This window comes from Artemia sp. Qi Xiang Cuo, chromosome 20, assembly GCF_049724085.1.
Source record: "Artemia sp. Qi Xiang Cuo chromosome 20, ASM4972408v1, whole genome shotgun sequence".
In the NCBI taxonomy this organism is placed as follows: Eukaryota; Metazoa; Arthropoda; class Branchiopoda; order Anostraca; family Artemiidae; genus Artemia; species Artemia sp. Qi Xiang Cuo.
This window is the reverse complement of record NC_142813.1, coordinates 43,230,942-43,252,603: the sequence shown is the minus strand read 5'-3', so window position 1 is coordinate 43,252,603 and position 21,662 is coordinate 43,230,942. Positions and strand designations below refer to the sequence as shown.

At 32.7% G+C, this 21,662-nt stretch overlaps 1 protein-coding gene across 1 annotated transcript in view; it reads right to left on the bottom strand.

Annotated features, from left to right (window-relative positions):
* Nucleotides 1-10,411: 10,411 nt before the first annotated feature.
* LOC148940233 (uncharacterized) overlaps nt 10,412-21,662 on the bottom strand; it is a 41,700-nt gene continuing 30,449 nt past the window's right edge. The window contains exons 2-3 of the mRNA XM_089106106.1: nt 13,563-13,722; nt 10,412-10,597 (exon numbers count right to left, since the gene is read on the bottom strand). Coding sequence (XP_088962232.1) covers nt 10,482-10,597; nt 13,563-13,722 — 276 coding nt within the window. The 3' untranslated portion in view covers nt 10,412-10,481. The remainder of the gene's footprint in view (nt 10,598-13,562; nt 13,723-21,662) is intronic.

The window sequence follows — 21,662 nt, the reverse complement described above, 5'->3', positions numbered from 1 at the left end:
CTGTGGGGGTCTGAGGAGGGGGTTTGGGGGATTAAATTTCGAAATTTTTAGTTTTTAGTTTACTTTTTTTGCGGCGCACCCCTGCGACGCATCCCTGCTGCGCCTCCCTGCGGTGCATCCCCTGCGGCGCTTCCCCCGACCCGCGGCGAATCCCCCCTGCGGCGCATCCCCATGCGGCGCTTTCCTGGCCCGTGGCACTTCTCGGGCTCGGGGGACCTTGGAGGACCAGGGGAGGGACTTTGAGGGTCTGAGGAGGGCGTGTGGGGGGCTGGGGCTCTTTGGGAGCTTTGGGGACCTTTGAGTACTGGGGGCTTCCTTCGGGGTTGGGGTAGGGGGATTGGAGCCCTTTGGGGTTGGGGTAGAGGACCTCACAACACTGTTCAAATGGAACTTGTGTATTATAACGACCACAGAGTTTCACCATTAAATTCTCTTCTAAAATCTGTTCAAAAATCATATTTTATAATGTCTCTAACTGTTTCGTCGAAATAATTCCATAACCTGTCTAAAACAGTTTCGCCAAAATTATCCCTAAACGTAATTCAGCGTGTTCCTTTTGTTTTTGACATCTCTGTGCTAATGCATTTCAAATTAATAAGAAACCTGATTCCCGCGCTAAAATAATTCATCGCTAAGATGTTTCTTGGAGAATTGTTTTCCATGGCGTTTGGTTATTAATATCCTTTGGAGTTCGACCAAAAGAGTTGTTTCCGAGGCAAAGACATTAATGACTTGGATCTATTCCTGGAGAATCGTTTCTATGCGAAAATTTTTAAAGTCTGACAGATGATGTCATTGGTTGATTGATCTGTCAAGAAAGGGGAATTAATTTGTTGTTTCTAAGGGGAATTATTGATTCACGATAGGTGAATTGAGGTCGACAGCACAGGTGTTCCAAATTCCTGGACGGCATAACATTCGCCTCGAACAACAACAACAAATACTATTTCTGGATCATAACATTCGCTGAGAGCGCGCACTTACAACAACAACAACAACATTGACCTTGACATTTGCCTCGGAAACAACAACAAATATTATTTCTGGATCATAACATTCGCTGAGAGCGTGCACTTACAACAACCACAACAACATTGACCTTGACATTTGCCTCGGAAACAACAACAAATACTATTTCTGGATCATAACATTCGCTGAGAGCGTGCCAAAAACACACCTGGAGAAAGAGATCATTGAGAAAGAGGTCATTGACCCTGTCCTCATTAAACTATGTAAAAAAAGTTATAGGTGGCAGCAGGGGTGTCGCGTGGAAGTCAATAAGGCCGTTCTACTGTCCCAGCTATTCAAGAACGATTGGTGAAACAAAGGGCTATTGAATTAGAATGAGAAGATTTTTTAAAGTACAAAAAAACTTAGCGTGAGGAGTGAAGGGTTGAGGAGGAGGCAAACCCTCTAATATACGTAATAACTTATTTCTTTTTAATTTTCAATGTTGTTCCTTACTTTCAGTCTAAAATATTTTTTTAAGTTTAATTTTAACGTAAAGAGCGCGTATCCTAGGAGGGGGGGGAGGTCCTTCGCATATATGGAAATATGATTGTTCGTTTTAAGCTTTAATTTTGTGCTTTACTTTGATTTGTAAATAAGCTCTTTTTTATTTAAATTTTATTCCAAGTAAATACTATACCCAGGGTTACCCTAAATATGAGGAGGGCTACCACACTCTCCCCTTACACTCTAGTCTTTACCTTAAAATGTACCTCTTGCTGAGCAATGCCTCAAGAAAGAGAGGGAAATAAAGCATACGTTTCCAAAACAAATTATCATCTCTGCAATAGGAGGGGGCTTTAGTCCCATCAATACCTATAATGCAGGCTTCATCTATATTAATCCAAATACAGGCACATTCTTCCGAATGACGGGACACGAGGATAAATCCGTAATCATCTGAATATTTTTTTTTCGATTCTTCTAAAATGCAAATCATGGGAAGTTTGAAAAAGTGGGCCTAAAACGCTTTGTTGTCGCTCTAGGGGCCCACTTCTGCACAAAATAGTTTGAGGCTAAAATTCTGTTAAATGATTTTACTGAATAAACGGTCTATAATAATTTTTTTTTTAACAGCGTGTGTAGTTCGGGACGAATGTTATACCAGTAAGTATACCAGAAACCGCATACCAGTAGGCTTTCTGACATTGGGTGGAAGTTCAAATTCTATTTCAATAATTGTTGTAATTTTTCTCAGTATCATTTCGACCATGTTTGGACCGAATTTACTAAAATTCGTATTTAATTTGATTTCTCGTGACACTTAAGAAGTGCAACTACATATTGGTTTTCCATTCGAATGAACCCTGTTCAATAGTCTATGACTACCGCAAGAGGGTATCCAGAATATTTTTTCAGGGGGAGGAGGTTGAAAAACCTTACAAAACGCATCAAAAATTTGTTGCTATGTATATTTGTTACTTTCACAAGTTTGACAGAAATATCGTGGAGGGAGAATTCAAACCCAGAATACCACCTAGATACGGCCATGAACTACATTCTGATTACGATCACCCCTGAAAAAAACCCATAATAAAGGTGCATACGTGACCATCCATCTCTGGAAAAATTAGATATTCCATATTTTGTAGATAATGGCTTTAGGGTTTTTATATGTGTTGAATTTTATTGTTATAATTCTCTCCATGCTACACCCCTTCTTGAGGAAGTTTTTTAAACAACTTTAAAACATCAAGTTTTGCTTATTTAAAATTAGCATAAATTGCAGATTTTATTGTTGCTTTTATTGCAATCAATTTGTTTTGTTTTTTAATTTTGGTTGCTAATGACAGGAGAACTTCTTTATGAGACCTAATGTAAGAGATCTTTTAGAATTTGACATCTTTTCTTAGAAAACAGGTTCTCAAACTAACATTTAATATGAACTTATTTACATAGATGTATTAATTGGAGAAATTGTCTCCTATGTGGCACCCATTCTTTGTATGCAAGTAGCAGGCAATTTGAGGATAACACAGGCGTGTAGTCGACAGGTATTTTAAAAGGAATTCAATTATAGCAACTTTTTTGGAAATAAAGCACCTGTTTTTAAATTTAAGCTTAATAAAAAAAAATTACTGCTAACTACATTGTAGTAAGTGCTCCAGGAATCGATAGGATCACCCCGAGTGACTGACGGCTCGGCACATCAGTTTTGCAGGAGTTTTGGGCTTGTTATTCCAAATGTGCATCGAGCACGGACTTACACTTGCCAACTTTCAAGGTTGGCGTACATCCATAATCCTGAAAAGGAATCGAGATCATTTGCCTTATAAAAACTACAAAAAAAAATCCAGGTGGTTAGCCCCCTCCTAACTGACGCCCTGGAATAGAATAAACATATCTGATTAGACTGGTTAATCAAAAATGTTGGGGTTATATATATATTCGAAAAATTAAAAACAATTATTCTAGAAAAAAAGCAATTTTTATTTCACAAAAAAAAAATTGAGACTGAAAATTGGAATTCTGGCCATTTTGTAACAAAATTTTCTGTGACTCTGAGACGAACGTTAGGCATGACATCTTGCAATATCCAAGAACAAATTTTGTGACATGATTACCCAATGCTTTTATTTTTGTTTTAAAAAATCATTTTTTCTTCGTGTTGTAATTTCTTTATTTCGGGGGGGGAGGGGGGATTTAGTGCCCACATTATTGTTCTTCACTTTGGTAAATCTTATTATATATTTTCACCTTTCATACCCACCACGCCTTCTCTTCCTCAAATACAGTAAGGGCAAATAAGCGCCGTGTAGAACGGGTATTGAATTTTTCTATTCTTTTCGTTATACAGTAGATACAACGAGCCTTGACCTAAGGTTACCTGTGTTGTTTAAGGTAACGTTTCCACCCCTAGTGATTTATCACTCTTTCTAGTGATTTTTTACATTCCCTTAACATAAAATCACTAAATTTGAACATGAATCACTAGGTTATTGGAGAAAATCATTAAATCAACCAGAAGATCACTCAAATCTAGTGAGTTTTGTCACGAGGTGACAACCCTGGTGTACGGTCAGTGGATCACAAGACCGCTACTATGTATTGTAATCAGAAGTTATTGCTACTACGTATTATCATCAGAAGCAAAAGTTCGGCTCAAATAGACCTAGGGAAGTGGACGAAATACTTGACTCTTACGGTTCTTTGACCCAGCTTAAGTAAGACGTTTAATAAAACTAATTGTTCTAAGGTGTATGAGAAGGAATTTCTCGCAAAACTTAGGAATTGTGGGAAAAAAGAGCTTCCATGTTTTAACTTCAGGAAATGAATTAGATCAAGCTTGATTACAGCTTGAAGGTCTTTAGTATGATAGTGCAGAAAAATATGCAAGAGAACGTTTGACTAACCCCTGTGCTAAGTACGTCTAGGTTAGAGTCAAAAAATCTAGGGTGGTGTTGTAGGTTAGCTGATTTCAAGCAGATAGGCCTACTGATAAAAAAAAATTATGTCTGCTTTATGCTTCTATATTTTAAACACCTGCAAAAGACAAGCATATAGCAGTTAGGGTAGGCTAAGAAATGGAACAAAATCACCAAACGCTTAATGGCACTGGCGTTTTTTTTTTACTCTAACCCTGATGCAATTTCACGCAAAAACGGTGGTTTTCCGTGATATGTCAAATTTTCTCCTTTCTTTGCTGCAAGTTTATGCGTGACAACGGTTCAACGACTGTGTTGAAATATTACTATCAAGCCGCTGAAAATCGCATCCGTTATTCTGAATTGTGAGATTCATAGAGCCATAAATTGCAAGTAATTGAGAAACTAAACATGTTTATAAGAAATTTTCCGTAAATATTTGACAAAGAATGAGGGTCTTGTCCTTTTAATGCAAGATTTTAATGCACAGAGCCTGGGGAATATTTCCAGGAAAATGAGTATAGAAGATGTGAATTCGACTTTTTTTTTTTTTTTTTTTTTTTTTTTTTTTTTTTTTTTTTGGCATATCTATTAGCCAAGGCTAATAGTTAGCCCTTCGAATATTTTTCTTGGCTTTTAGAACTTGTTAGCCTATTCCTATGCATACACTTTTTAAATATCCCATAATATTCTTTGCGCTACAACGGCTGCAGTGAACCGTTTCTGTGTCAACATTTTCACGATTTTCCTGGATCCGTTATCCCTGAGCCGTTTTGCGTTAAAAAAAACGCACAAATGGGAACCAAAGGTAACACCAATTCAGTGTTGTCACCACGGTCAGTTCCTAAAGGGCTACAACGGTCCAAATTTGTGTGCTACAAAGGGATTTTCGGGGCTACAGTCAAAAAATTGACTCTAATAGCGCTAAAATAGCCTTTCGTGCTACAGGTGACAGCCATGCACCAGTTTCCACTTTCAAAAGCTTCCCACTCTTTGTAATGAATACAAGATAGCATTCACTTTGCAGCATAGCTCCTTTTTTGCTATTTTGTTGAGTACACTTACGCAATTTGTGGATCACATGACGATTATTAAGATACCTGTTGTAAAAGTTACCAAGCGGGAACTCCCCTGTCAAAGGCCTCAAATCTTAACATACCTATGCAAGTGTTGTTAATGGTCCATTTAGCGGGAGTGTAAAAGCATCCACTTTTTAAATCATTTGTGTCGTATCTTTGGATTCTTGCCAAGTAACAGCTATGTTGCCACGAAAATTTTGTTCCAAAGACCGCTAGAAAATGTATTGATAATTTGTTTTTTGTTTGGGGGGGGGGGTAATTATCTGCGATAGCAACACCACTTAAGAACAGTGGCGTAATTTCATCAAAATGCTATGAGGGGGGGGGGGGCAAAGTTGGAGCCAATTTTACCAAATAAAGTGAAAATGACAGTGAAAACTGAAAAATGATCCATTTATTACCATAAAGGCAAAGATATACTAAAGAAATCTGACCTGTTTGTCTGAATACTTGAATTATGCAGGCTTATCTCAGTTTTGAAAAGATTTTTTGCAGAAAAAAAATTTCAGCTGGGAGGTAGACTGAGGTCTGGGGGGCAAACTTCGGTCTGTAGGGGGCAATTGTCTCCCCCCCCCTGCCCCATAGGAAATTCCGCCCCTGATCAAGATGTGAAGTTAGGTTAATCATAATGAAATATACCAAAATATGATGAAAATTTGGGCTATATATTTGCACATTAGGAGGGGTAGGGTAAATTATAGCGGGTCTGCATGCAAAATGTGTTAGGTACAATAATTCTGCATATTATGAAGTAAGAACTTTTTTCTAAGTTCACACTGTCTAAATACTTTACCCCCACCCCTCTAATGCGCAAATGTATAGCTCAAATTATTTTTCCCATCTATTCTGCCAGTTGTCTTTGTATTGTATCACGCTAAGCTGAAAATAGCGAAAGAAACTAGTTCTACAATGCGTCAATGCATGAAGAACTTGAGTGGGGTCACTATAACAGACAAGCACCTTTTTTGGTCTCAGACTCAATACTTCTTTTCTCCATGTTCAAAATTTTATTTATACATGCACGTGCACATTTACATGTGTACGTGCATGTATGTATTCCAATACGAAAGTCGCATGGACCGTGAATCAGGAGCACCAACTTGCCTAGATGCAGGGGGAGGGGAAATATCTTTTCAAAATCTAGGGGGGGAGGATTTTTCTTCCGTCAATTTTTTCAATGAAAATACAAAATAAAAAGTATTTTCAGTATAAAATATGGTTTTATAATAACTTTACAGTTCACATACCATAGCCCATACCAGAGTTAAAAAAAAATGATAAACATAAAAATTGTCTCAATTTCTAATGCCTAAATTCTCCTTAAAGTCTAAACGAGAATTTTGAATACCCATAAAACTTAATTTGGCCTCTCTTTTGCAGAAATTTTAATATTTGGGTGGCAACCCTGGTAAAAAGGCCTTACTTCTAAAGGAACATCCACATAGTCCATACAAGGAAGAGCAAGACGAAGAAAACAATATAATTTGTCATCAAAGCTTGGGTCTCAATTCTGTCCGGCATTGTGATACACTTTCCTCTTTGGTTTATAATGGAAAAGATACTAAAATTTTGACATTGTTTCATCGGTTGGAGTCGGTGGCTGTTTATAAATATAGTCTCTTTTAGTTTTTGGATGTCTTCCTCAGAAATCCAACATAAGCCTAAGCCAAGTTTGAGACAGTTATGTCAATTAATTTTTTGGCCGTTTGTTTTCTTTTACGCAACCACAAAATTTTCTTTGCCTTATCAATAGAAGTCACCTTGAAAAATTTTGGGAATATATTAATTGATTAGTTCATTAAATCCAAGAATCCCCGTTGACGTTAATAAAGAAAAGAAGAAATTCTACCCACCAAAACTCGATATACAAGCTCGAAGAAGAATGTCAGTGTATTTATCCAAAATAAATTCACGAGCCAAATCGACTTGAGAATTTTCTCTTGGCAAAATTGTCAGTTTTCACGTCGAGTCACCCACACATAAATTCATATCTGATCATTTCCATTTGAGGACGCTTGTAGTATCACTTGTCAAGGGAATATGAAAAACAATATAGGTTGACAGCTCGCTTATATTACCTAAAGGTGGAAACGCCAAAAAAGACTATTTAAAAAGTTTTGTTCGTTAGTAGCCTACGTGTCTAATTAAAACAGACCCCTTAGGGATGTTATCACATCAAAGCCATCCGTTGATTTTTCAAGTAAAAGTTCATCATATTTAGTTTTCCTGTCGATTCTACCACAAAACATCAAATCCAATCACTTCCTTTTCAAGAGCTTGTGGCCAGGGTTGTTACCCGGTGACAAAATCACTAGATTTTACTATTTTTTTATTTAGTGATTTTCTTCATTAATCTAGTAATTTATCTGCTGATTTAGTGGCTTGCTTGCTTAGAAAATATAAAAATCACTAGAAACAGTGATAAATCACTAGGAGTGGTAACCTTGTCACTCGTTATCAAGCATCGCTTACGGCATTATCAATTACGACATATTATCAAGCTTACTGCATCGTTTATCAAGGCAACGCAGCAAACAACATTGGTTCAGTACTAACACTGATTTCAAGAATTAGGAAAAACCCAAAAAACATTCTTGAAAAGTTTTGTCCGGTAGTGTACACCTACTTTGAACCCTCTAAAGATGCTACCTTATCAACGCCATCTGTTTATTTTGTTAAGTGAAAGTTCAACATATTTAGTTTTAATATCGAATCACGCCACATAACTTTATATCAAATCCCTTCCTTTTGAGGAGCATTGTGCCACTTCTGCTTACGGCATCCTTTATTTAGGCAACGCAGCAAACAACGTTGGTTGAGCGCTAACACTGATTTCAAAAATTAGGGAACAGCTAGAAAACAAATACTGAAAAGCTTTTTCCGGTAGTGCACACCATCCTAGAGCCCATGAAGATGCTACCACATCAAACCCATTTGTTTATTTTGTCGAGTGAAAGTTCAACATATTTAGTTTAAATATCAAATCATGCCACATAACCTCATATCGAATCTCTACCTTTCGAGGAGGATTGTGGCACTTCTCCTTGCTTCATCGTTTATCAAGGCAATGCAGCAAATAACATTAGTTTAGTGCTGATACTGATTTCAAGAATTAGGACATAACTAGGAAATAAATATTGAAAAGCTTTGTCCGGTAGTGCTCACTATCCTAGAACACCTGAAGATGCTACCCCATCAGAGCCATCTGTTTATTTTTTCAAGTGCAAGCTCAACGTATTTAGTATTCATGTCGAATGACATCACATAACTTCATATTAAATTTTGGTAATTGTTAAATATCCCAAAAACACTCAAGAAGTGAAGTTAGGTTAACCATAATGATTTGTTATTTTCATTATAATGAAATATGCCAAAATATAATGAAAATATGATACTTTATTAACAAAACTCTGGAAACTACGACAGAGAATTATCGAAAGCAGGCCGCCCAGAACGCAGTATGTTAAATACCTGACCCACTGCATATAAATTATATACAGTATAATCACGACTCAGTAATATTTGGCTACTACAGCGTATAAAAGCTCCGCCCATATCCTCCGCCGTCTTCGTCCATCAACAATTCTGTGTATATTACCCTGGAACATGTAATTTGGCAGAAATTTTCATATAATGCCTTTGAAACCAACTCAAGACTTCGAAACCTACTTGTTCTTCCTAAAAACATCAAATAATAACAACATTACTAATTAATGATTTTTATATATGTATTGGAATAAATTAATTTAAAATAGATTCGTTAAAATTTAGTGTTACAAAGATGAAGCCAAGTTTCGCGTTCAAGGGAAATCTGACTTGTCTACACGTGAAAAAACCTAATGGTGCTCATGTTTCTACGTTCTCCGGAGCACTTGCATTTTGGTCCGGCTTTGTATAGTGGTTGAGATAGGGAATAAATGTACTGTCTAAATCTATATACAGTGACCTGACCTAATCAACTCTGTATATTAAATATTTAATTAAAATTTACCTGCATCTTAGTTTTTCTCACTGAGACTAAGCTGATTATAACCGAATGCGACAAACAAACCGGTTTTTTCAGATCACAAGGATCAAACTTTTTGAGTGTTTTCGGGATATTTAACAAGTACCCAAATTTGTTCCTTTTGAGGATCGTCGTAACACCTCTCATTGCAACATCATTTGTCAATGTAACGCAACAAACAACGTTTAGTCCCCGCTATCCCTTATTTCATGAATTTGGAAACAGAAGACTCGTAAAGCTATGTCTACCCATTTCATCCATTTAGAGACTCTCGAGGATTATTACATCAAAGGTATCTATTTATTAGTTGGACAAACATTTCAGGGGTGTTCAAACTCCCTTCCTCCCCTCCCCTGGATACGGCTTTGCACACACCACATAGATACATCATGAAAATCTGGATTCCTGTCACCAGCTCTGTTCACTATTTTAATTCTGTAACTATGCATACCATTTTTTTACAATATATTTTGTATATTAGAAAAGCTGGCAGGTGGTTATTGTCATGGTCGTGAGGCTGGTATACTAAATTTTCTATTTCAGCTTTGAAAAAGAGCCTTAAACTTCACCAACTTCAGGTTCTATTTTGGGTATATTCAGATTTGCTTACTCATATAATTTTTGAAGAGTTGACTTGAAGTTTTAAACATATGCAGCAGAAAAGTTACAACTACTACTACTAACAACTCACCACAGCACCAAGCCACCTGAGGCCAACACAGCTACGAACGCTCCTTCTCCATCCCAATATATTCAAAGCCTCTCTCTTTACGCCCTCCGAGGAAGTTCCCATTTTCCTTAAATCTTTCTTTATGACATCCTCCCACCCCGACCGCTGACGACCGCTTAAATAGAAACAATTCAGCCATTCTGTATCAGAATCTGAATTCTTTTAACCATTTTCCTTTTCAAAATAAGACTTTAATACGTGATGTGAAATAAGATGAAATAAATAAGATGTGAAAAATATTTATTATAAATAAGTGTGCGTAAAATGAGCAGTAAACTAACACTTAAAAACACTTAAAACCATTCTGCATCAAAATCAGGATCTCTTTCACTAACTATGTTGCTGCTGCGATTCCCAAAGCGCTCGACGAAGCCACCAACAGAGTCAGCGACGACCTTGACTCCATTACCTAAGAGTGTAAAAACAAATTATCAAAAATCAACATACCGTAAACAACTTGTAATGGAGGCGAGCATGATTCAAGGGTTAAAAAGTTCTCAAAATTGGTAGTTCCAATAGAGCCATACTGGCTAATCTCATTAAGTCAAAAAACGAATGTTTCACGAAGCTTGAGAAAAAGTAGTAAAAAAGTGAAAAAACTTATATACAAATCGAAAAAAACTTTTTTTGAAGCTCTCAAAATAGGTAGTTCCAACGGAGCCATACTGGATAATCTGATTAAGTAGAAAAAACGAATTTTTCACGAATTTTAGGAAAAATTTGTAAAAAAGAGAAAAAATTTAGATACAAATAGAAAAAAAGCTTTCTTTTTAAGTTGTCAAAATAGGTAGTTTCAACGGAGCCATAATGGCTAATCCGATTAAGAAGAAAAAACGAATTTTTCACGAAATTTGAGAAAAAGTAGTAATAAAGAGAAAAAAGTTAGATACAAATCGAAAAAAAAAATTCTGAAGTTCTCAAAATAGGTAGTAGTTCCAACTGGTAGTTCCAAATAGGTAGGTCATACTGGCAAATATGATTAAGAAGAAAAAAACGAATTTTTCACGAATTTTGAGAAATATTAGTAAAAAAAGAAAAAAAAATTAAGATACAAATCTAACTTTTTTTTTGAAGTTCTCAAAATTGGTAGATTCAACCGAGCCACACTGACTGAGATCCCAGTCACAAGATCACAACCGAGCTTACTCTGATTAAGAAGAGAGAGAAATGATTTTTTAGAAAGGCTTTAAGACAGGGATAAACACAGAAAAACGTGTAAATGCGTAAATTAATTGCTTGAACACAAATAACAGAATTCTCTTATTTTAGGCTGTTGTTTCTTACATTTTTTCTGGCTAATAATTTTTTATCGTATATCCCATTTGAGACGTATGGGTGCTTTTTGGGCAATGGAGCTATCGAAGATAGTTGCAGGTAAGGTTACAATCCATACGTAGAGTGAAACATTGCGTATAAAAGTAGGGAAGAAGTCGTACTAAAATTTCTATATCTGCTCGTTCGAAGTGTTTCTAGTTTACTGGATGGTTGTCGGAAACTTTTTTACTTTTCTCAAAAAAGTCAGAATTGCAAGATAACCCTTTAATAGGATTGCAGTTTCATATTTCCTAGTTTCAAAATTTATAACATTTTCTCATTCATCAACTATATTTTAGTTTATTCAACACTCAAAACCAGCTATGTTAATCATTTTCAATTATTTTCTATCAAAAAATTATTTTCTGTGCTCATGGAATTCTATGAACAGGGTCGTTCATATCCAGTGGCAGCATTCAAAAACTCGAACAGCTATTTTATAAAAATAGTCTCATTTACAGACTTTAGTAACATTCCATTTGATTTTCTTTTTATATATGCGCGTTTTGTGGAGCTAATAAGACCTTAACTACATGATTCTTAAAGTAAGACAATTTAATACAATTTGGGCCTAGTAATTTATTTATTACTTTTTTCTTTTTATTTATTTATTTCTTATTTATTACTTATTTATTTATTTAATATAAAGAAATATTCATTATTATCTATTTATTTATTTCATATTTATCTATTTTAATGTATTTAATTAATAAAAATAAAATATATTTAATTTATCATATCACTACTTATTAGGAATTGTTTTGCTTGGTTGGCTGTGCTCATGAAATTCTAAGAACCAGTTTCTTTCCATCGAATGGTGGCATTAAATATTGATTCACTGTGCCCATAGCATTAGCAATTTATTTGTTGTGCTCACAAAATTCTAAGAACAGATTCCTTCACTTCAAATGGTGCCATTAAAGGCTGTTTTTTTGTGCTAACAAGAACAGAATCATTTACATAAGATGGTGGCATTAAAACTTAGTTTGATGTTCTCATGAAATTCAAAGAACCGATTTGCTCATATCCAATGGTAACATTAAAAATTGATTTGCTGTACTCACAGAATTCTAAATGGCGCTCATGAAATAAAAAATAAAAATAAAAACAGGTTTGCTCATATTCAATGGTGGCGTTAAAAATTGGTTATTAAACTGAAAAGATACACTCGTATCATCACATATAGGTTAAAGCTCGAAACACTTCCCAAAACTAGAAGGAAATAAATAAATTTAAAATTGCACGGTTCCAGCCAGAAATACTTTTCCCCCGAGATATGTTATTTTTTTTTATTCTGTATTCATAGATGAGCATACAAAATCAAAGCAAAAACTATTCCTTCGTGACGTAAAAGCTTATTATGGATTCCACTTTATAAATCAAACATAATCAAACTGAAGAAACACCGTCTTGATAACTACTACAATTCTTCCTTGCAAAAGACACAAAATAAAACTATTTTGTTCTTTTGATCTTCCCTCCTTTTTCTTTCCCCGCCCTAAAACTATAAAATAAACACCATCCTACCCACCATCAAAAGGCTTAGAAAGAAACATGAAGAAAACCGTCCCTAGAATCAAGCGAAAAATACCCCAAGATTCACACACCGCTGGTATTAAACAGCTTGCCCCTACGGTTCACGTCTTAGCAGGATCCGAATTTCCAAATATTAGGATTCCCCGAACCATGAAACTGAAAAAACTTACTAGTACATAGATCGTAAAGGACAGCAGTCTAAAAACAACATTTCACGTGAATCTCAGTACCTTTGATTTGTCGGTCGCTTCCTCGCAGAGACGGAGTTAGGTTTTTCTCCGGGGGGGGGGCAACTGTAGACTTTGACACCCCCTGTCGCACCATCAATACTGTAATACTACAATTTTGCCCGAGAATATTACAAATTCAAGCTTATTTTGCCCCCACCCGGGCGTGCTGCCCGGGGCACTTGCCTCCTCTAGCCCCCCTAGATCCGGCCCTCTTTCCCTGGCATACATTTATACAAGGACGAATCAAGTTAGAATAAACTCAATTGGCAGAGTGGTATTCTAATTTCTACTTACCAATTGCATCCCCAACAGTTTTTACAGCGTTGCCAATGCTTGGAGCACTGAAAGTATCAGGATTAACAGAAATTGTTCTGTTGGAGTGAGCACAGTTTTTCTGACTGATGACTGAAAAGTCATGAGGGTCTACACTGAATGAATCAAGCTTGGATCGAACCTGTACAAAATACGAGTTTTAAAATGTGCAATGAAAAACAAAAAAATATAAAATAATTAAGAAAACTACGAGAACTAGGGTGATTTTTAGCCAGTTAAAAGAAAACATAAAAATAATTAAGAAAACCAAAAGAAAACCCAGAGCGATTTTTACCCAGTTAAAAAAAAAAAGAGAAAATAAAAATAAAAATTATTAATAAAACGAAGAGAACCAGGGTTATTTTTAGCCAGCTAAAAAAAACAGAAAACTTAAAAACGATTAAGAAAAACATGAAAACAAGATTAATTTTTAGCCAGTTAAAACAAAAAAGAAAAAAAACCCATAAAAATGATTAAAAAAAACCTAGAGAACCAGTGTGATTTTTAGCAAGTTAAAAAAAACAAAAAAAAACAGAAAACATTAAAATTATTAAGAAAACCACGAGAACCAGAGTGATTTTTGCCAAATTGAAAAAAAAACGAAAAAACCCCATAAAAATGATTAAGAAAACCAAGAGAACCAGTGGTATTTTTATAAAGTTAAAAAAACAGAAAACATTAAAATAATTAAGAAAATCAAGAAAAACAGAGTTATTTTTACCCAGTTTAAACAAAAACGAAAAAAAAAAACAACATAAAAATGATTAAGAAAACGAAGAGAACCATGTCTATTTTTATCAATTTAAAAAAAAAGAAGAATAAAAAATAAATAAGAAAAAAAATAAAACCAGAGTTATTTTTACCATGTTGAAACAAAAACGAAAAAAAAACATAAAAATGATTAAGAAAACCAAGAGAACCAGTGTGATTTTTAGCAAGCTAAAAAAAAAGAAAACATTAAAATAATTAAGAAAACCAGTGATTTTTGGCCAGTTTAAACAAAAACGAAAAAAAACCCCATAAAAATGATTAAGAAAACCAAGAGAACCAGGGTTATTTTTAGCCAGTTAAAAAAAACAACAAAAAAAAAAAACCCACAAAAAAAAAACATAAAAAATAAAAATAATCAATAAAACCAAGAGAATAAGGGTGATTTTTATCCAGTAAAAAAAAAACAGAAAACATAAAAATAATTAAGAAAACCAAAAAAAACAGAGCGATTTTTAGCCAGTTGAAACAAAAACGAGAAAAGAAACATAAAAATGATTAAGAAAACCAAGAGAACCAGGTGATTTTTAGCAAGTAAAAAAAACAGAAAAAATTAAAATAATTAAGAAAACCAAGAAAACAAGAGTGATTTTTGGCCATTTGAAAAATAAACGAATAAAAAACATAAAAATGATTAAGAACCAAGAGAACCAGGGTTATTTTTATCAATTTTAAAAAAGACAGAAAACATAAAAAATTAAGAAAACCAAAAAAAAAAACAGATCAAATTTTAGCCAGTTTAAACAGAAACGAAAAAAAAATGATTAAGAAAACGAAGAGAACCAGGGTGATTTTTAGCCAGTTAAAAAAAACAGAAGACATAAAAACAATTAAGAAAACCAAGAAAACCAGAGTGATTTTTGCCCAATTGAAACAAAAACGAAAAAAAAACATAAAAATTATTAAGAAAACCAAGAGAGACAGAGTGATTTTTGGGAAATTGAAACAAAAACGAAAAAAAACAACATAAAAATGATTAAGAAAACCAAGATAACCAGGGGTATTTTCATCCATTTAAAAAAAAAAAACAGAAAAAATTAAAATAATTAAGAAAACCAATAAAACAAGAGTGATTTTTAGCCAGTTGAAACAAAAACGAAAAAAAACATAAAAATGATTAAGAAAACGAAGACAATCAGGGTGATTTTTAGCCAGTTAAAAAAAAGAAGAAGACTTAAAAACAATTAAGAAAACCAGAGTTCTTAATTTTTTGCCAGTTGAATTTTTAGCCAGTTGAAACAGAAACGAAATAAAAACCATAAAATGATTAATAAAACCAAGAGAACCACGGGTATTTTCAGCCATTTTAAAAAAAAATGACAACATAAAAATAAGTAAAAAAACATAAGAAAACCAGAGTGAGTTTTAGCCAGCTGAAACAAAAACGAAAAAAAAAATCATCAAGAAAACCAAGAGAACAAGGGTGATTTTTAGCCAGTTAAAAAAAAAACAGAAAACATAAAAAAAATTAAGAAAACCAAGAAAACCAGAGTGATTCAGTTGGAACAAAAACGAAAAAAAAACACATAAAATGATTAAGGAAACCACGAGAACCAGGGTGATTTTTAGCCAGTTAAAAAAAAAAAAAAACATAAAACATAAAAATAATTAAGAAAACCAAGAAACCAGAGTAATTTTTTAGCCAGTTGAAAAAAAAACGAAAAAAAAAATTAAAAATGATTAAGAAAACCAAGAGAACCAGGGTTATTTTTAGCCTGTTACAAAAAAATGAAAAAAACTAAATATAATTAAGAAAACCAAAATAACCAGGGTGATTCTTAGCCAGTTAAAAAAAAATAGAAATAAAAACTTTTGAAGTCAAACCAAACAAAACAGAAGAAACACTGAAGCAAAAAAAAGAAACCAAGTGAGAACAAATGAAAAACTACTTCTTAGTAATTTTATATATTTTTTTTTTGTTTTTAATCAAATATCATGCATAACTAGTGTGGAATGTATTTACGAGTTTTTAGTTGAGGTATATATCACTTCCAAACCTTCATTGTCAATTACACATGATAATAATATTATCTACCAATAAAATTAGGAAGTTTCCGTAACTCCTAGCTAATCATTAATCTAAAGCTCTGAAAACAATAGTACGATTTTATCCAACGGGTATCTGCATTGAGTATTCCTCAGTACAAAGATGGAGTCAGCAAGTTTTCAATCCTCACAAGAGAGTATACGCTGCGATTCTATTCAGTCTGTCGTACGACAGGCTCTGCTAGTAATATATTTCTGTATTTCTCACTTTGGTTCAAAAACCTCAGATATATATCCATAATATATATATATATATATATATATATATATATATATATATATATATATATATATATATATATATATATATATATATATATATATATATATATATATATATATATATATATATATATATATATATATATATATATATATATATATATATATATATATATATATATATATATATATATATATATATATATATATATATATATTATGGATATATATCTAGGGTTACCTAGAGAACCAGGGTTATTTTTAGCCTGTTACAAAAAATGAAAAAAAAAACATAATTAAGACAACCAAAATAACCAGGGTGATTCTTAGCCAGTTAAAAAAAAAAATAGAAATAAAAACTTTTGAAGTCAAACCAAACAAAACAGAAGAAACACTGAAGCAAAAAAAAGAAACCAAGTGAGAACAAATGAAAAACTACTTATTAGTAATTTTTATATATATTTTTTTTGTTTTTAATCAAATATCATGCATAACTAGTGTGGAATGTATTTACGAGTTTTAAGTTGAGGTATATAAGTAGTAAGGCCATAGGCACTTGAAAACTTACATTCAAACTTACGCCTGAGGCATGGATATGTGTGTAAGTTTTCAAGTAATTGGGTTACCAGAGTCATTTGCAAAGAGGTACCATTTCTATAGAAGCTATAGTAATTTGAAATATCATATGGAATTTGTTTGAAGGTATATAATTTGCGTACGCGCCCGTAACAAACAGGTTGGGTATAATCTGTTCTGTTTCAAGTTTTTTCTGACACAATTAACTGAATTTCTATTTCATGATATACAAGTTTTTTTTTTAGGTTAGATCTGTGTCGTAAAAACCGATGTATCTTTTTAGATGCCAATTATTTTTTGTATATATTAAGGTTTCAAATTAGATTCTTCAACAGTTTTGAATAGTTTATTGAACATAACAGAACTGACATTTTTTGTAAACATTTACATAGAAAATTGATAATTCTAAGCAATTTCTGGTGAGTAGAAATTTTCTCATTATTATAATAAAAAAAGCAATTGTCTTATCATTAAGTCAAGGAATAAATTCTTTCCTAACACTAGAACTAAGGCTAATTATATAATTAGAAGCCTATTTTTTTTAGTTGCTGAAACCAATAAAAAATTATAATTTTGGCTTAAACTTAAGGCGGGGTTTTTTTTTTTTTTTTTTTTTAGGGGGTTTTTTTAAAATAATTCCAGGCCAGTCTGCATTTACGGTGTTATTTTTATAATTATCAGTTAAAGTTTTTAGGTATGTTTTTTAAAAAGTGATTAGCTATATTTAAAAAAAAAATTTTTTACAATACTTTAAATGCCTAAAATAAACTTAATTATTTTCCAAACCCAAAATGCATTTTTTTTTCATGTTAAATTTTACCCTTTTTTTTCAAGGAAGTGGACACGTGCAATACCCCCCCCCCCCCTTCTGAAAAGAAGGCAAGATATAGCGAAGGTATATTAATGCAAGCTGCAATACCATCAATTATCAAATTCGCTGCTAGAACTACACACGACCTGGACCAGCCAATGGCCATGAATCTTTTAATGGCAGGGTCCTCTGACCCCAGTTTTATCTCCAGGTCAGTTGGAAGGAACTTGAACAGGGACTGGGCTGCTTCATATAATGCCTCAGACCAGCCTACTGAATATTGTGAGCTTGATGCCCTTCAAGTTTTGCCAAGAAGTTCAGATATAGAAGCCCAGTCAGAATTTGTAAGTATATACATCATTTTTTTTTCTATCCCTATTTTCAAAAATAAGATAAATTTTCTCAGGCGCATAGCTTTTGATGAGTAAAACTTAAATTTGTTTCTAAAAACTTTTTCAATTTCTTTCATTAAACAAATTAGCGCTATATATAAGGGAATGCTTATCATGCATTTCTATAACAAAAAAAACCTTACCTCGTAAATTATAAACAATATGCATTCTAAGGCAATAATACAAATATTGAGTTTATAAAAAAACAAAATATTTGAAAAAAAAAACAAACATGATTTTCTACTTAAAAGTTGACAAGCACTTTTAAAATGGTATTTTTGCGCTATAGCATTTGCATGTATCTGCTACTTATAAGATCTACCATCACTTTTTAATCCGATTTGAATTCTAAGTTGGTCTCTTCAAAGTGGACTTTAAATAGCAAGATGTACATCTTCGATAAGCAATTAACACAGGAAAAAAGGTTTTTTAATAATTTCCAAATATATCTTCAAAGCGATGTCAAGAAAAATTATTTGGGCGAACCCGTTTTTGGTCATTTCATTAAAACACTTAGCTGCAAGTTCCATTCATAATGTCATTCCTAAACCCATTTTCCAACCTCAAAGAGTCCCCTCCCCAATTCGTAAATACTTTCTTGAATTTTTTAACATGGTATTTTTTTAACTTTTTTACGTCATCGTCATTTTTTGTCATCTTAAAATGACATGAAATATGCTTACGGCTCTACCAATCCTAGTATTTGCTTGTTCATGGACACGATGTGGCTTTCCCACTGGTACTCTATGGCAGGTCATCGACATTACCTAGTTTATTGCATGCATTAAATCAGTATTTTTTACGCAGTGGAAGGATAAAAACACACAATTCATATCTGTAAACAAGTGAAAATGAATTATTCGATGAAAGTATGTGCACATGAATAAATTATCGTCGTGTTGAATGTAAACAAGGAGAAATACCTGAACTATGAAACGAGTGCAAGTGGTAACACTATTGGAACTGTATGCAAGTGTCGTCATGACAGTGAGAAGTTAGATTTCTTTGGATTTCCCAAGAATTTCAATCGTGTAAATGGTGGATATGCAAGAGTAACATTACCAGAGAAATTAGTGTTCAAAGAGAATGCAAACTTAAAAATAAGTGTCGATGATCGGGGACAACTCTTTGCTAAGGTTTCTGGTAACACATTACCTGTTGATAAATCCTATCATCATCTTTCCGGTATTAGCATTTTAAAGAGAACAAGAAGGAGAAGACGAGCATAATCCTGCAATAATGTCATTAATCATATCTTGTCAATACGCCAAAACTGTCATATATGTAAAAATAATGTGGCAGTAGACAGTGAAATCACAGTCAGAATAAAAAGGACATTAGCAGACAATATCATCAATGAATATAAAGATGAATTGACGGAAAGTGACGGGCAAGTGTACTAATAATGTGTAATAATGTATTTAACGTATTTTTATATTAATATTCTACATGTCATTATTTCATTAAAAATATTTTATTAATGATTTTTTTAAGTGTTAATTATTTTAGGGTGTGCTAGAAAGTCAAACTTTCAGAATATATATTAAAAATCTCAGATATGAAAGAAAAATGATTTTTAGATATAGAGATACTACTAGAAGGCTAAATTTTTAATAGAAGATATAAAAGTTCACGTTCTCTTCTGAATTTTATAAATGAAAATGAAATAAGTTAATGATCAATTCTAATTTAACCAGAGAAAATAAAAAGCTTCCACTTCAGTTTTAAGTTCACCAAGACATAAAAAATTTAAAGTTGACTTCTAAATTTTTCTGTAGAAGATAGGAAAAGATATGCTCTGAGTATGACTATTTTCCATGGAGATAAAAATTTTCAATTTAATTATAAATTATCTTCAAATAAATTCCGACCAATCCCAAACAGTCAAAGTTAAAGTTCTGTTCCGAATGTTGTACCGAGAGAAGAAAACGTTGAATCGGAATTTTTTCAATGAAAATGAAATAAGTTATTGATCATTCCTATTGCAACAGAATAAATATAAAAATCTTCCACTTCATTTCAGATTTTTCTCAAGCAGATTAAAAAATTTAAAATACTTTTCCAAATTTTTCTTATAATTTAAAAAAGTTCAAGTTCTCTTCTGAATTTTATCAATTAAAATTAAATAAGCTACTTATCAATTCTAATTTCACCAGATAAAATAAAAAGCTTCCACGTCAGTTTTAAATTCACCAAGACATAAAAAATTTTAAGTTCACTTCTAAATTTTTCAGTAGAAGATAGGAAAAGCTATCCTAAGATTGTGATTATTTACCATGGAGGTAAAAAATTTCACTTTAATTATAAATTATCTTCAATTCAGTTCCTACCTTTCTCAAAGAGTCAAATTCAAAGTTCTGTTCCAAATATTTTCCCGGGAGAGGAAAAGTCAACTTCAATTCTAAATTCTTTCATTGAAAATAAAATAAGTTATTGATCATTTCTATTTTCCACAAATAAATATAAGAATGTTCAAATTCAGTTCAGATTTTTCTCAAGCAGATGAAAAAATTTAAAATCCTGTTCAAAATTTTTATTATAATTTAAAAAGTTCAAGTTCTCTTCATAATTTTATCCATTAAAATTAAATAATTTACTTATCGATTATAATTTCACTAGATAAAATAAAAAGATTCAAAGTCAGTTTTAAGTTCACCAATACATAAAAAATTTTAAGTTCACTTCTAAATTTTTCCTTAGAAGATAGGAAAAGTCATCCTAAGATTTCAATTATTTTCCATGAAGATGAAAAGTTTCACTTTAAGTCTAAATTATCTTCAATTCAGTTACGACCTTTCTCAAGAGTCAAATTTAAAATTCTGTTCCAAATTTTTCATATAAGTTAAAAAAGTTAAAGTTCACTTCAGAATTTTATCCATGAAAATGAAATAAGTTACTGATCGATTCTAATTTCACTAGAGAAAATAAAAAGCTTCCAAATCAGTTTTAAGTTCACCAAGACATAAAAAATTTTAAGTTCACTTCTAAATTTGTCATTAAAAGATAGGACAAGCCATCTTAATCTTTCAATTATTTTACTTACCGATGAAAAGATTTTCTTAAATTCCAATTTTCTTAAATGCTGAAATGATATGAAATATACATATGGCTCCACTAATCATACTCTGTGCTTGTTCATGGACTCGACGAGGCTTTCCCACTGGTACTCTATGGCTGGTTATCGACACTACCTAGTTTACTGTATGCATTAAATCAGTATTTTTTACGGAGTGGAAGGATAAACACACATTTCATATCTGTAAAAAA